Source organism: Peromyscus leucopus, chromosome 8b, assembly GCF_004664715.2.
Source record: "Peromyscus leucopus breed LL Stock chromosome 8b, UCI_PerLeu_2.1, whole genome shotgun sequence".
Taxonomy (NCBI): domain Eukaryota; kingdom Metazoa; phylum Chordata; class Mammalia; order Rodentia; family Cricetidae; genus Peromyscus; species Peromyscus leucopus.
This window is the reverse complement of record NC_051086.1, coordinates 56,813,109-56,829,024: the sequence shown is the minus strand read 5'-3', so window position 1 is coordinate 56,829,024 and position 15,916 is coordinate 56,813,109. Positions and strand designations below refer to the sequence as shown.

At 47.9% G+C, this 15,916-nt stretch overlaps 2 protein-coding genes across 2 annotated transcripts in view; one reads left to right on the top strand and one right to left on the bottom strand.

Moving 5' to 3' along the window:
- The window catches only part of Shpk (sedoheptulokinase), a 34,344-nt gene extending 25,532 nt beyond the window's left edge, over positions 1–8,812 (bottom strand). Inside the window, 1 exon segment of the mRNA XM_028888714.2 lies at positions 8,482–8,812. Within this exon segment, the coding sequence (XP_028744547.1) occupies positions 8,482–8,643 (162 nt within the window). The 5' untranslated portion in view covers positions 8,644–8,812.
- A 365-nt stretch (positions 8,813–9,177) lies between these two features.
- The window catches only part of Ctns (cystinosin, lysosomal cystine transporter), an 18,491-nt gene continuing 11,752 nt past the window's right edge, over positions 9,178–15,916 (top strand). The window contains exons 1-2 of the mRNA XM_037201404.1: positions 9,178–9,271; positions 10,860–10,939. Coding sequence (XP_037057299.1) covers positions 10,879–10,939 — 61 coding nt within the window. The 5' untranslated portion in view covers positions 9,178–9,271; positions 10,860–10,878. The remainder of the gene's footprint in view (positions 9,272–10,859; positions 10,940–15,916) is intronic.

The following is a 15,916-nucleotide window of genomic DNA, read 5'->3' as shown; positions in this document are numbered from 1 at the left end:
CCCACCCACTCCTCACCCCTGAGACTGTCCATCAAGCCACTCCCCACCCCCTGAGACTGTCCATCACCCCCCCCCCACGCCCACCCCCCCCCCCTGAACGTCCATCAACCCCCCACCCCTGAGACTGTCCATCAAAGGCCACTCCCACCCCTGAGACTGTCCATCAAGCCCCCCCCCCCCCCCCCCCCCCCCCCCCCTACCCATCAGCCCCCCCCCCCCAGACTGCCCACAAAGCCCACTCCCCACCCTGAGACTGTCCATCAAAGGCCACTCCCCACCCCTGAGACTGTCCATCAAAGGCCACTCCCCACCCCTGAGACTGTCCATCAAAGGCCACTCCCCACCCCTGAGACTGTCCATCAAAGGCCACTCCCCACCCCCTGAGACTTCATCAAAGGCCACTCCCCACCCCTGAGACTGTCCATCAAAGGCCATCCCACCCCTAGCCACAAAGACCACTCACCAGGGAGGAAGCACAACTGGGATCAGTTTAGCGATACACCAGGCTCTGCTGAGAAAAGCGTGTTCCACAGTCTGCAGAAATACCGTGGAAGGAAGAGTGGGACAGAGGCAGAGGCAAGTCTGGCAGCGCAGAGGCAGATGAAATTCCCCTCCCTCCCCTCATTCCAGGATGAATGACTGGAGACAGTTTCAATAGGGGAAAAAAGCAAATCCATTTATTAACAAGCAAGAGGACAAAGAACATCACAGCGTGGAAAGAATCAGAAGCCGAGGGCCCGTTGAAGTTTACGTTACCCCTTCTTTATGGGAAGGAAGGAAAGAAAGAGCAGGGGTGTGGAGAAATTTGAGAAGTTTCCGTGATAAGGGGAGGAGGAGAAATTAGCTGGTAAGAGTCTCTTTGGAACTGGAGTGAATCCAAAGAATGGAAATCTGCCACCGTGAAAGGGAAGTCCTTTTGGAGGGCTCCATTCCTTGGTCTTCTTGATGGAGCCTGAGGGTGAGATGGAGGTAGATGGAAGGCCGGTCTACGCCCTTGTAGGCTGGACTTTGGGGGGGACAGTGAGGGAAGTGAGGCAGGCAATCTTGCCCTGCTGTCCAGGCTGCTCTGAATTCCTGTTTTAGCGATCCCCATTCCAGCCTCAGCCTCCCAAGGATGTGGAAAGTGAGGCTCACATCCAGCTTGCAGCCTGGTCTTGACACATCTGAGAAAAATCCTCTGCGTGTGTTTGGGTGAGGAGAAACTGGGCTAGGACCTTTCCATTCCCCTACACAGACTTTCTCAACACAAGATGCCATACTGGGAGGGGGAGGGGAGGATATCATCCTCTGAACCTCGATCCTGGAAAGACATAGTCAAGAAATACCCAAAGGACCCAGCACAGTGGAGCATGGAGCATGCCTTTAATCCCAGCACTTGAGAGACAGAGAATGGTAGACCTATCTGTTAGTTCAAGGTCAACCTGGTCTACATAGAGAGTTCCAGGGCAGCTAGAACTATGTAGTGAGACCTGGTCTCAAAAACAAAATGAGCTGGGCGGTGGTGGTACACGCCTTTAATCCCAGCACTTGGGAGGCAGAGGCAGGCGATCTCTGTGAGTTCAAGACCAGCCTGGTCTACAGATCGAGAGCCAGGAAAGGCTTCAAAAGCTACACAAAGAAACCCTGTCTCAAAAAAACCAAAAAGAAAAAAGAAAGAAAGAAACCAAACTCCAAAGGACTAGAGTACTCTCTGATAAGTCCTAGCAGGAGGAATGTTTGAGCCTGAGAGTTTGAGACTAGTCTGAGCTAGTGAGACATAGTCTCATAGTAAGATTTCATTTAAAAATAAATAAATAAACAGATGAGTAAATAGTAAATATAAACAAAGCAGATCCTGAGGCTGGGGAGACACTCAGTCAGTAAATGTTAGCCATCAAGCATGAGAAGCTGGTTTTGAACCCAGGCACCCACACAGAGAAGCTGGGCACAGCAGCACGTGCCTACAATCCTAGTGCTGCTGAAGACAGAACAGACTCTCTGGGTCTTGCTGGAAAGCTCTAGGTTCAGTGAAATATCCTGCCTGAAAAAAATCAAGTGAATAAATGAAGGGAAACACCCAAGGTTCACCTCTGGCTTATACATGCACACATATGTACACTCACCCATATACAATGAACACCTACCTACAACACACACACACACACACACACACACACATAGGTCTTAGCCATTAAGAGAATGTACAACTCTTGCAGAAGACCCAAGTTGGACTCCCAGTGCTCACATTAGGCAGCACCCACATTGCAGGTGTAGGGCCTACAACCACCTAGCAACTCCAGCTTCGGTTGGAGCTGGCACCTCTGGCCTCCAAGGACACTGGCACTCATATGCACAAATCTACACACACAGACATACATGAATACACATAATAAAAAATAAGGTAAATCTTTTTTTAAAAAATACAAAATAGAGGGGCTGGAGAGATGGCTCAGCAGTTAAGAGCACTGGCTGCTCTTCCAGAGGTCCTGAGTTCAATTCCTAGCAACCGCATGGTGGCTCACAACCATCTATAGTGGAATCTGATGCCATCTTCTGGAAAAAAAAAAAGGCATACATGCAGATAGAGCACTCGTATACATAAAATAAATAATCTTTTTAAAAAAATTTTAATACAAAATACAGATAGGAGTGTGGCTCAGTGGTAGAGCATTAACCTAGACTCTACCAGGCCCTGGGTTCTATTCTACACATGACAAAAATCAACCTCAAAAGACTCTGATAAAAATACAAAATACAGTTGGTGGTAGAACCCATTCTTACCAGCTATGAGACCTTGGGTTCAATTCCCAGCAAAGGAAAGAAAGAACAAAAGATAAAGTCATGAAAATTAAGCAGAGCTTAATCTAAAACCACGTTAGCTCCAGGAAAAGTCAAGTGGCCCTGGCAGAGGACAACAATAAAAAGAATACAGTGGTCGGGCAGGTTCAAGCTGAGCCTTTGGCCTCAGATGGGGGAAACACATTTTGACATTTTACAGCTAAGGAAATGTCCACTGTGGGTCAGGGGCTACAGCTCAATAGTAGAAAGCTTGCCCAGCAAGTGCAAGCTTCAGTCTCCAGGACCAAACTCAAAAAAGGAAAGAGCAACTCAAATGAAGGAATGCGTTCGAACGGGAGGGGAGTTACTCAACTTCAAAAATAGGTACTGGTGAGGTACAAACCTGAGAAACCCAGGCTCTGGGAACACACCATAAATAGGACCTTGGGGTTCTATCTCATCCCAGTAGTGGGCTCAGACACTAGGCCTATCCTATCCTGAATCGCTTCAGAAGGATGAAACTTTCTTACATCAATCACCCTGTGTTGAGGCTCCAGGAACGATATCCCTTAGAACATGGCAATTTGGGATATGCTGAGCAATTTGATCTCAATGAAACTGGGAAGCCTTAAAGGCAAGTTTAGATTCGAGGTCCTCTAACACTCTAAATTTCAATAGGCTAAAAAGGCCTCACAAAGGTCACCTACCAAAGAAACCTAGATGCCTCATTGTTTCTCAGTGGATAAATTAACTTTCAAAGTGGAAGAATTACATACAGTCACATTTAAAAGAATCACACCAATGCTACTAGTATTTGTTATTCAGAGTCTTGGGATACTTAATATCTGAAGTAAATTATTTACATTTAAGAGAATTAATTTGGGGGGGTGGGGATTCAGCTCGGCCTTAGAATGCTTGCCTAGCAAGTGCAAGGTCCTGGATTTGATCCCAAGGATGAAAAAGAGGAAGAAAGAGAAAAGGAAAAGGAGGGGAGGGGAGGGGGTGACACTGAGCTCAGAGCCTCAAAACACAAACCAGGAGGCTGCGGAGCCTAGGCCTTTAATTCCAGCACTCGGGAAGCAGAGCCAAGTGGCTCTCTGTGAGTTCAAGGCCAGCCTGGTCTCAACAGAACAAGATCCAGGACAGCCACCAAAGCTACACAGAGAAACCCTGTCTCAAAAAAACAAACAAACAAACAAAATTATCTGTAACTCTAGTCCCAGGGGATCTGATACCCTCTTCTGGCCTCCACAGGCACCAAGCACACATGTAGTACATATACATACATTCAGGCAAAACATTCATACACATTCATAATTAATGAATCTTAAAAAAATAAATAAATAAAATTTAAAAAACTAAGCAGGTTAGGATGCAAGCCAGCAATATAGCATTTGCCCAGCATTCCTAAGACCTAGATTCAATCCCTAGAGAGAGAAATGAAGATGGGAGGGATCTTTTAATAAATAAACAAACATCTGAGACATTTCCTTAGCTAAAAATGGAACTAAGTATTATTTAAAGGCCATTAGAAATTGTCAAAATGCACACTTGGTTTGTTGTGTCTAGGATCTAATCCAGACTTCAAAGATGTTAGGCAAGGGCTAGGTGCGACATTATACCCTGGCCCCAACAGTTCTTCATTTGGTTTAGGGATATTTTTTGTTAGTTCTTTTTACATTTACTTCGTGTGTGTGTGTGTGTGTGTGTGTGTGTGTGTGTGTATGTGTGTGCACGTGCGCCAAGAGGAGAGCACACCTGCCACAGGATGCTTTTGGAGGTCAGAAGGCAATTTGCAGGAGTTGGTTCTCTCCCATCATGTGGATTCAGAGAATAGAACTCAAGGCACTAATCTTGGCAGAAGGCGCCTTTATCTTCTGAGCCATCTCAATAGCCCTAAATACTCTTTTGTTGTTTTTATTTTTGTTTTCTCAATGTTACTGAAATGTTAATGAAACAAAATTTACAAGTTAAATTCTAAAACTTAAGAAGAAAAAAAAAAGGCAAGGCAGTGGTGACACATGAATTTGAGGATAGCCTTGGTCTACAAAACAAGAGAAGCCCTGTCTCAAAAAACAAAAAGAAAAAAAAAAAAAAAAACTCAGTTATGAACTGGAGACATAACTCAGCAATTCAGAGTGTTTGATGCTTTTCCAGAGGACCAGGGTTCAGTTCCCAGCACCCACATCAAGTGGCTCACAACTGCCTGTAACTCCAATTCCAGGGGATCCAACACCCTCTTCTATCCTTTTAAGGTATTACAAACACACACTCAAGCACAGACGCACAGACACAGGAAGAAATAAATAAATCCTTTCCTAAGAGCTAGGGATCTAAGCTCATAAATTGAAAATGTATTTTGATTTCATCTAAAATAAGGTGTTTGGGCACCTTATTTTCACATCAAATACAAAATAAACTAGCCTTTAACTGGAAAGGTCCATGGAAAGTTCAGAGAAGGGAAAGAAGAACGCAACCCAGAAATAAAGGCCATTCTCTTGTGATGTGGAAGGCTTAATGGCTGGAGAAAACATGAGAAGGCTGAGTCTTTGGACTCTTTGGATTCCTCCAGGGAGTGCATCTGCCCTTCTGGGAACAAACAAACAAAGCCTGGTCAAGACAGTTCTTGGCCTCACAAGTGAACAAAGGAGGGTGTGTAAGGGGGAGCTGGGGAAGGGGTGGGTGCAAACTGGAGCATAGTCAGCTTGTAGCCCCACACCCTACCAAGGAGCCTTCCACTGTGCCAGCCAAAGTGCATAGAGGGGGTACACAGCTCTGTGTGTGAGCTCACAGAGGAAGAAAGACAGGGAGGGCAGGGGTGAAAGAAGAAAGGAGGGGACAGTTGTTTAGGACACTGTCAGCATGGCAGCCACTAGCCATCGGAGTCTAGTCTGAGCTGCAATGTTTCATATGCACGAGTTACATCTGAGGGCTGGCTGGGGAGATGGATCAGTCAGCTTGCCCTACAAGCCTGAGGACCTGAGATTAATCCCTGCAACTCGTGTTTTTAAAAGTCTGGTGCGGTGATGTGTACTTTAATCCTAGCACTGGCAAGGCAGAAATAGGCAGATCCCTGGGGGCTACTTGTCAAGCTCCAGGCCAGTGAGAGACACTTTTTCAAGAAGAAAAAACTGGGGGGGGGGGGGGCATGAATAAAACCTGAGAGCTGAGGAATACAATGCAAGGTTGGCCTTTGGCGTCCACATACATACAAATACACGGGAGCATCTAATTACACACACACTAGTTCAGAATTAATGAGTCATGTACATATCTCATTAACACATCTCTATTATTGCATGTTAAAATGATACTTTATATACATTAGGCTAAATAAAATACATAAGGAAAATTAATTTTGTCCCAGTACTCAGAAGGCAGAAGCAGGTAGATCTCTGTTACATATTAATTTCCTAGCCAGCCAGGTCTACATAGTGGGACTCTATCTCAAAATAAATAAATAAATAAATAAATAAATAAATAAATAAATAAATAAATAAATTTCATCCATTCCTTTTACTTCCTTTAAGTGACTTGCATTTCTGTTAGACAGTGGTAGTTTAAAAGTCCCCAAATGGCCATCAGATGGTGCATCATCTCAGGACAGAGGGACCTCTGTTTAAAATGTGTCAGGGGTGAGTGGGTTGTGTGGGTGGAGACCACGGAGGAGGAAAATGAGCCAGCTGGGAGTCAAGACAAGGAGGCTGTGTTCAACAGTTCATTCTAGGGTTGAGTGGGACCAGGGGCAGTCCTGGGACAGCGGGCACGCCCACACCGTCACAGGAAGCCTTTGTTGCTACTCTTTCTTGGTTCAAACCATCAGTGGGTCTATACCCAGACCAAGATCTACAACTTCAGACTTGACAAAGTGCAGAGCAACTCACTCCAACCCATCCATCCCTGTGCCCCTCCAACTGGGTCAGAGATTCCCTCCAAAGCCTTGTGTTTTAGCTGGATGGGGTGGAACACACCTGTAATCTCAGCACTTGGGAGGCTAAATAAAGAAGATCCAAGTTTGAGGCCAGCAAGACCCTATCTCATAACAGAGGGAGGGAGGCTCAAGTTCATGAGGAAAAGGCAGCCCCTGAACCTGCTGTACCTGGCCCAGCTCCTCACTCCTCCAGAACCAAAGCCAACTTCTCCATGTCATAATTCATGAAGTGAAATAATCACTCTAACATGCTGAGGCCCCAACCTAATTAAATTAAATCTGAAGGCCTCTGGGAAAATTAGAAGTGTTCCTGCAATTTCTTTTTTTTTTTTTTTGTTTTTTTTTTTTTTTTTTTTTTGAGATAGGGTTTTTCAGTGTAGTTTTGCTGCCTGTCCTGGAACTAGCTTTGAAGACCAGGCTGGCCTTGAAATCACAGAGATCCTCCTGCCTCTGCCTCCCAAGTGCTGGGATTAAAGGCGTGAGCCACCACCGCCCAGCAATTTTTATCTTCTTAAACACGTCCCAGCAAGATGGATTCTGAACCTCCAAAGAACTGAATACAGACCCTTGGCAAGAGCTTTTAGACACAAGGCCCAAGTGTGGAGTACTGCATTCAATCCAAGTTTCTGGCTGGAAGAAGCCTTAGTGGACACCTAGTTCAGACAAGGGAATAAGTTGAGGCTGAGAAAAAAGTGAGATGTTACACTCTGCCTTGATATTAATTTCTGTAAATTCACTGACTATAAACTGACCCTTTTCAGGAAACTAACAGGATTGGAGTCTGAAGCTTGATGTTCTGAGCCTACTTACATCATCTCTCAACAGAGTTCACTGTCCTTAATTCATAGGGTTTTAAATATATGTGTACATATGTGTGTGTATATATATATACTATATACATGTACACTATATATATATATGTTATATATATACATATATATATATATTGTGTGTGTATGTGCATGTGTGTTTGTGTGTATATGTACAGACTTGTGCCTGTCGCGGGGCACATGTAGCCGTCAGAGGGTAGCTTTCAGGAGTCAGTTCTTCCCCTCCATGATGGGTTCTGAAGATGGAATTAGGGTCATCAAGCTTGCTCAGCAATTGCTCTTACCTGCTGAGCCATCCTGTGGGTCCCTGAATGCTTCCTTTTCTATCTTCTAGTTTTCAAAAGCGATTGGTTGTGGTGTATAATTATCAGTCTGATCATTTTCTAAATTTTAATCAACTTATCTCAGTGTCTTCCTACCCTCTGACGACAATGCTCCAGAGATCTCTCATTGGGACTGGAATTCTTTGAGTAACCAAGTGAAATTTTCTGTTACTTTCACTTCTACGGAGTGAGAGGATCGAGGTAAGCCTAATTCTACATCTGATTTCCAGAGCCCAACCCACCTAAAGGTTAAAAAAACGAAGCCTGAACTTGAGGGCACAGGGCAGATGTGAGCCACGAGCAACAAACGTGATAGTCAGGCCTGTGGTTATTACTCTGAAAGCGATTCCTCTCCGGTCAAAGTACAGAAAGTGATGAGCAGAGAGTAGGGGGTTCCAGCTCTGCAGAGCCGCCAAAGAAGCCTGAGAGTGGGAAGATCGGTGCCCGCAGGTGGGAAAGCTCCCTGGGAAAACCTAACGGCTTAGCCTGAGCGGCTGCAGGCTGCAAGACCCTTGAGGAAAGGACGGCAGGCGGAAGTCAGACAAGCTGGACAGTCAGGGGTACATCTTCGCGGAAAGGTGCTGCCCGGGATGCCGCCAGTGTCGTCCGGGGACGGCGGCTCCAGGGTGCTGCCTCTCACCTGGGGCCCGGCCGCCGTGCTCTCTGTCTCTGCCCGGGCAGCCCGGGTGCAGGTGGCCAGCACCACGAACCCGGCTGGGTGGTCGGGTGCAGCCTCCAACAGGGCAGCCTTCACGGACGTGGTGCCCAAGTCGATGCCGAGAGTGACGGGTCGCGAAGCCATGGCAGCGGTGACAGTGGTGACAGCGGAGGTCCGGTGGCTTGAGCAGCGCGCTAGCCGCGGCACTCTGCACCGGGGAGGGCAGCGCGGGGGCGGGGCTTCCCTGCCAATCTTTCAGCCGCACGCCACATGGCGACTTCTTGTCTTCCCATTGGTCAAGGAAGGCCCAAACGCAGCGACCCCCGGCGATAGGTGGAGAGGCGACAGGAGGCGGGACCTAGTGGGCTGAGGGTACCGGACAGTGCCGCGGGGTCCTTGGAGAGTCTTCGCCCAGGAGCGCCGAGTTTCCGAGAGACGATAGAGGCTCCCAGAGCCCTGCTGCCCCTACAAGTGACTAGGTCTCCCCTCAAATCCGAGCCCCCGTCCCAGCCAAGGCGCCGGCGCCTTCTGCCCTTCCCTCAACCCTACCCAGTTTTGTCGATCCGGCTCTGACTCGTGAAAACTACAACTTCCAGAGCTCCTCGCACGGAACTCTCGGCTCCTAAGTCAGGTGGTTCGGGTCAGGTGACAGCTGGCCCCGCCCTCACACAAAGTCAGCGGATCCCAAAGAGTCCCTTATATTCGGAAGGGCTGCTGGCGCGAGGGTGCTGCTTTCGGCGAGGTCGGTCCGCTGAACCTGGGAGGCTGTCAGGTGAGAACCATGGGCGTCGGGACGGCCTCCCCTTTTCCCGGTAGGACTAAAACACCACCCACCCCAGCAGACACTAGCCTGGCACCTCAGAGGAGCAATCTGCCGCGAATCCAGCCTCCTTCAGCAGCGCTGGGTTTCTATCCTCTGGCCCGAACCCAGGCCGGCACAACCCCAGGTTGAAGAACTAGGGTATCGATGAGCAAAAGCACTGGCACCGGCTGCCAGCCAGTTTGGGTGACACTATTCGACTAACCCCTTGCTTGCCTCCTCTGGTGCCGCCTGGGAATGTGCAGGTGACTTTGGGGAGGGGGGAGTTAGATGCTGTTAGGACCGTTCCAGAAGTTCCAGAAGCTCCTATTGATTCCGCCAGAGAAAGAGAAGACACCTGGGTCTTGCCTTGGGTGGTAGTAGTAATAACATATTACATCATTGTTTCTCAACTTTTTTATCTTATCAGTCCACCTCCTTAAATTTTTAATACAACTGATAAGCTCTGTTTTTTCATATCATGGCTTTTGGGAGAGCCAGAAACAATGACTACAGATATTTTCAGACCCCAAGAGCCTATTTTAGACCCCTTTGAGAATGCATGCCTTACACTTCATCTCACTTTAATTCTGTGGTGCAGTTACCACTGTCCCTGTTCCCCCATTAGGAATCATAGGTTAAGAAATATTCCAAAATCATACAGCAAGTAAATCGGAATCCGAAGACCTGGGCAGTCCATCTCCAGGAAACATTCCTTGTCCAAGCTATGTTATCTCTTGAGGAAGTTCCGGGTTATGGACCAACAGCAGGACTACCTCAGTCAGACACCTGACAAGGGGTAGCTGCCACGGGAGATGTCTGATTCTTGAGTGGGGATGGTAGAGGCTCTCGAAAGTGTACATCTGGCTGAGGCCTGGAAGATGGTTAGAAACACACACACACACACACACACACACACACACACACACACACACCACCCAAGGGCATGGCCAGTGCCTTGTTTCTGTCTTGTAATTTTTTTACAAGCCTGGTTGTGTGGTTAACCAATCTGATCATTTTAGCATTGTGGTCACCTTGTCAATTCCTTTTTCCTTTTCCATCTGTTCTGGGGTTTTCCTTCCGGATGTCTTAGCCTTTAGCGCTGGGGGACTTTTTGCTGACAGACTGTTTGAATTTCACAGTCCGTATCTGCTTCAGTGAAATAAGAGAAGAGATGATTTTTTTCAAAAGAGAAGAACACTCTGCCAGTTAAACTCCATTCATCCCCCCCCCCCCATTAACTAGGCTGTAGACAGCAGTTGAGGGAACAGTGTGGGTCTGTGCTCACTTCCTCTGAGTAGGGCTTTCCACAACCCACTTAGCTGCTCTGAGCAGGTTTGCCCATGACATGAAACAAAGGTAAGTCCTCTCTGGGGTCTCCTTCGCAGAGGCTGTGATGCCAAGCCTGTGAGGTCAGAGGTCACAGAGCCTGTGAAGAAGAAGTCCTTTATGAACTGTCCCACTGTCGTGGTTCAGGTAGCATGTTGTCTACCAAGAGCTGAGCTAATTCAACTTTAACATGCCACTCTCTTGCTGTTTGTTTGTTGTTTGTTTTTCCTAGTTCGGAGAAGTCAAAGAACATGATGAGGAATTGGCTGTTTATTTTGACCCTTTTCCTCTTGAAGTCCATAGAGAAATGTGGTAAGTTTGTGATTTCTCAGCTTTGTAAAAAGGGAAATAGTAGCCAGGCAGTGGTGGCACAACCTTTAATCCAGCACTCGGAGGCAGAGGCAGGCAGATCTCTGTGAGTTCGAGGCCAGCCTGGGCTACAGAGTGAGTTCCAGGAAAGGCGCAAAGCTACACAGAGAAACCCGTCTCAAAAAATAAAAATAAAAATAAAGGAAATAGTAGAAAGAGTGACCGCTCTGTCAAACAAAGGTTTAGTTCTGTCCAGGCCACCTATGGGCAGCCTCCCACCCAGAGAGGTAGCCAGATCCAGGTCTGGTGTAGGGACATTTTGCAAAGAACCAGATGACCCCAAACATAACTGGCCTTTTACCCTGGGGTCCCTCTTTCCTTCTCTGTATTGGCACAGATAACGGTTGGTTCTTTAGCCAGACTGTACAACTGGCTCTCAGAGCCTCAGCAAGCTGGGATAGTTATCTGTAAAGAGCAGCTGTGCTTCTGCCCTCTGGACCTTTCGAGAGAGTTGTGGATCCTGGGAGGCACAAAGGAGGCCTTGTACCTGGTTCTCCCAGGCACAGATGCAAGACAAGTCTACCTGGCCCCATGTTGAAGAGAAAACATACCTTTCCCTTAGAGAAGATTGGAGCTGGTTACAGCATCCTGAGCCACACAGAAAGCCCACTAGTGGGGTTTATATATCCGTGTCAGAAGACCCCTTCAGATGCTGTTGGCATCCTTGAAATATCCAAGACATTTCTGGAATTCCTTCTTTTGTGAACAGCTTTGTTTAGTATTCACAGTGCCCAGGCCCATTTTAATCATCAGGTAGGTCATTACTCCAAGCAAATGTATCTTAAAGTCCCTGACAATCCCCAGAAACCCCGGGCCAAACACTAGAAATCGTACACATGAACCCTAAAGCTGCACACACTGACTACATCATTATGGTTGTCTGGCCTCTTGATAGCCAGAGAACTGGTCATCTCATCAGCTCATCATTGGTAAATATTAGTCGTGTTCCTTTGCAGTCACACCTTATGGAAATGTTATCTCTGGGGGCAGGCAGGAGCAGGCATGGGGAGGGGCTCAGACCATGAGGCCTGGTCATGCCTCCTTTCTCCGAGGGATGCCACAGCCACACTCTGCGAGTCAGCTCTCTGGGGGGTTTTGAGTGCATGTGGTTGTGTGTGCATGTGTGCATGAGCACATAATGGATACTACCTAGGAGATAATGGAAAATCTTGCGAGTACTCCCTCTACACTGAGGGTAAACTGAGACCCAGGCAGGGTAAAGAGCTTCACAGATAAGCTAGAACTGGAATAGGGCCTCCGTTCCCTTTGCCTCTTTCTCCTGACCGTCTCTATGAAGGAGCAGTGGAAGCTGCCATAAAACTGAGAACCTGCTGGACTTTTCTTCTGTTATGGGGTATCAGCATCCAGGATGACACAAGAACAGAGGCCTCCAGAGTTTGTCACTTCTGACTTCTTTGAGGGGAGTCTGTGGCAGTGCAGCCCAGTGGTAACAACTTGGGCTTTGGATCCAACAAGCCTAGCTTTGAATCCTTATTCAGTCGTCCCTAGCTATGTGGACAGGGCTCCTTCCCTCTTGGAGGGAGTTTCCTTGACTTAAAATAGGACTGAAAATGCCCGTTGCCTATTGTGATCATTATAAAATGGGGGCAAAGAAAACAACAGAAATGGTACCGTACCTGTAAGTCCCAGCACTCCGGAACTAAGAGGGGAAGATCAGTAGTGCCCTTGTGTTCCAGGCAGACTTGTGAGACCTCACTTAAGTAAATAAATAAGTACACAAGCCAGCAGCAATAGCTGGGATGAGTTAGGGTACAGGGTAGGTAGTACCAGCCAGTAGCAGTGGCTTAGATCTATAATCCTGGCTACTGGGAGGCTGAGGCAGGAGGATCACAAGTTTAAGACCTACACAGGCTTTGGGGACAAAGTTAATTGAAGGCTGCTTGAACAACTTAAGGAGACCCTATCTCAAAGTTAAAAAGTAAAAACATAAGAAGGGCTGACCATGGAGCCCATGTGCGGGGTGTGTGCGGGGACCTGCATTCAATCCCTAGTGGTGGGGGGGGGAGAAAGAGGGAAGAGGAGAGGAGATTGATGATTCACATTAGGGAAACAAGGTGGTCTCCCCTTGGCTCACACCACCCCAGGATATGATGATACAGCTTCCAGCTGCCTCCTGTCTTGGACTAAAAACACCGTGCAGTTGTCAAGTGATGGCAGGTAGTAGAAGCTGACGGCTGTTTAGCACAGAGGCCCTGTAGAATGTAGAAAGCATGCTGCTGGCCGTTCTGCATTGTATCTGTGAGACGGGTCTTAGTCCACCCACTTACAGGTGAGGCGCCACAGGTGTAGACTCAACAGTCAAGTACCTTCTGTGGGTCACACAGCCAGGAGGTCTCAAAGCCAGGATGGAACTGTGACTTCAGAGCCTAGGATCTCACTTGCTTGGGCTCTAGTGTGTAGCTAGAGTTTTCCTGCCTTGCCCACAGTCAGGACAAATCTTTGTCACCCTCCAGTCCCACAGCCGCTCAGACCCAACCAAGTAAACACAGAGACTTATATTGCTTACAAACTGTTATGGCCATGGCAGTCTTCTTGCTAACTGTTCTTATAGCTTAAATTAATCCATTTCCATAAATCTATACCCTGCCACGTGGCTGGTGGCTTACTGGCATCTTCACATGCTGCTTGTCCTGGCGGTGGCTGGCAGTGACTCCTTCTGCCTTCCTGTTCTTTCTTTTCTCCTCTGTTAGTCCTGCCTATACTTCCTGCCTGGCCACTGGCCAATCAGTGTTTTGTTAATTGACCAATCAGAGCAACACATTTGCCATACAGAACATTCCACAGCACTAGTGTTTTCCATAGTGCTGAGTGAGGAGGAGGTAAACACTCTGATCTGGTTCTTTGAAAGCTCCCGTCTTTCCACTTTATATACAAAGACTGGAAAATCTAACTCCCTGACATCCCTTTAAGTGCCTACACATACACACACAACATGCATGTGCCTGCCCTGAGCGGTGGCTTGTTCTGGGTCTTACTTATCTGATGTAGTCCTGAGCAGTAAATAAAATATCATAGCCTGGGGTAGAAGTCCTGCAGTCCCCTAGCTGGACAAGCCCAGAACAGAGCTTCAGACTGATAGCAAAGCAGGCAGGACAGAGTGAGCCTAGCAGTCAGGATGGAGTTAGCTTAGCAGCCTGCAGACCCTGAGGCTACAGCAACCGATCTGACCTGAGGAATCCACTTGGGTGAGGGGACTAGAGACTGTGTACTCTGGAGAGTCACATCTGGGAGACTTGCACCTTGGGGAGGCCACCATCTGCATTTATAGATGGGGACTAAGCTGAAGAAAGCAGCTCAGACGTGGCAGAGCTGGGCCCAGATGGGTGAGTTTCAAGCTAGTGACACCTTGGGAGATAAGGTGACTCTCCCAGGAAGTGTCCGTGCAGTGGAAATACCAAGGGGAGAAACCAGTTGAGGGGGTCGGGTGAGGTGACACTGGCGTTCTTTCCAACCTGAGCTCTGAAGCTTCAGGTCTTAGTTCTTCGTCTTCTGCCGTGGAGGGTTCTGGGTAGAGGCCTGCACCTTCTATCCCTGTGAGAGCCATCTTCCCCAGATGGTGCACTTCCTCTACTGCCTAAGATACCCTTCCCTCTCTTAGTCTGGATCCCTGATCATGACTTCTGGGATGTGCCTATCCTTGAAGTCTGTGAGGCAGGGGAGGTGAGATGGTGTTGTGCCCGTTTCTCGAAACCCCCAGAGACCACCAAGGAGCCGGTTTCCGATGCAAGCGCATAAGGGTCCTTTTATTCAGGTTCAACCTGGGCCACCGCACAACAGATGGAAGGAAATGTGACGGCGGCCATGAGCCCAGGTGCAGAGAGTTTTTATAGGGAAAAAACACAGGCCAGGAATTGGTAACTTGGGATTGGGTAGCGTGAAACCATTGGGTTAGAATTTTGGCGGGGAACCACAACCTGCTGAACAGGATTATCTGGACTGCTCAGCAAGATTATCTAGATATCTTCAAGGGCCTAAACTGCAGACAGGATGTCTGCAGGAGGATACTGCTCTGTATCCATTCCAGTTGTCATGGCACATTCCTGAGGTCCTTCCTGGAACTAAGTACAGCAGGTGGTCTGAGATGGTGGCCCTTTCCCTAAGGTAGAACCTGTAAAGTCAAGTCTAGGCCTTCACAATGGGCAGGTATGCCATGAAGCTTTGAGTACACCTGGGCATGGCACGGTGACAAGGGCGGTGTGCTGTCCAAAGAACACAGGAGTTACTCAAAGAAGCTACCTAGCCATGCCCTGCGACTACAGTGTGCTGGGTTATTTGATCTCCCCAAATGATCTTCCTTCCTTCTCTTGGTGTTTTGTTTTGTTTTGTTTTTGCTGGAGATTAGATTCGGGGTCTTATGCTCATCAGTCATACATTCTACCTTTGAGCTATATTTCCAGCCTAGCCCTCACCCCAAAATGGTTTTCTAAGACCCAAGCCTGTTTCCTCCCTCTCCCTAGAGCCTGTTTGTCCACCTTCTCCTGAGTTAGCATCTTAACGCCAAGAAGCAAGCCCTGATAGTGGAAAGTGTATGTCCCTTGCCACTATCCTCCAATCTCCAGCAAACAGTCAGTCAGTCTCAGGAAGGGAACCATGCATGGGTTGAGCTGAGTCTGCAGGAAAGCCCAGGCGGTTCTTTAAAACATGTTATCCAGGCCTTGTGCCCATCTCAGAATCCAGGAATGAGACCAGATCAATTTTTCAGAGGGGACCTCTGCTGTCTATCTGCAGAGGTGGTTCCAGTCTGCCCTTTACAATCACAGATGTTGGTTTGAATTTCTTCTTTTTTAACTTTTGGGCTCTGTAGTTCCCAGACTATTTCTGGGGAGCTCAGCTTGCCCACAGAGGGAAGGAGGAGGAAGTTCCAGCACTTCCTGCTCTAAACTGTGGCAGTCTGACCCT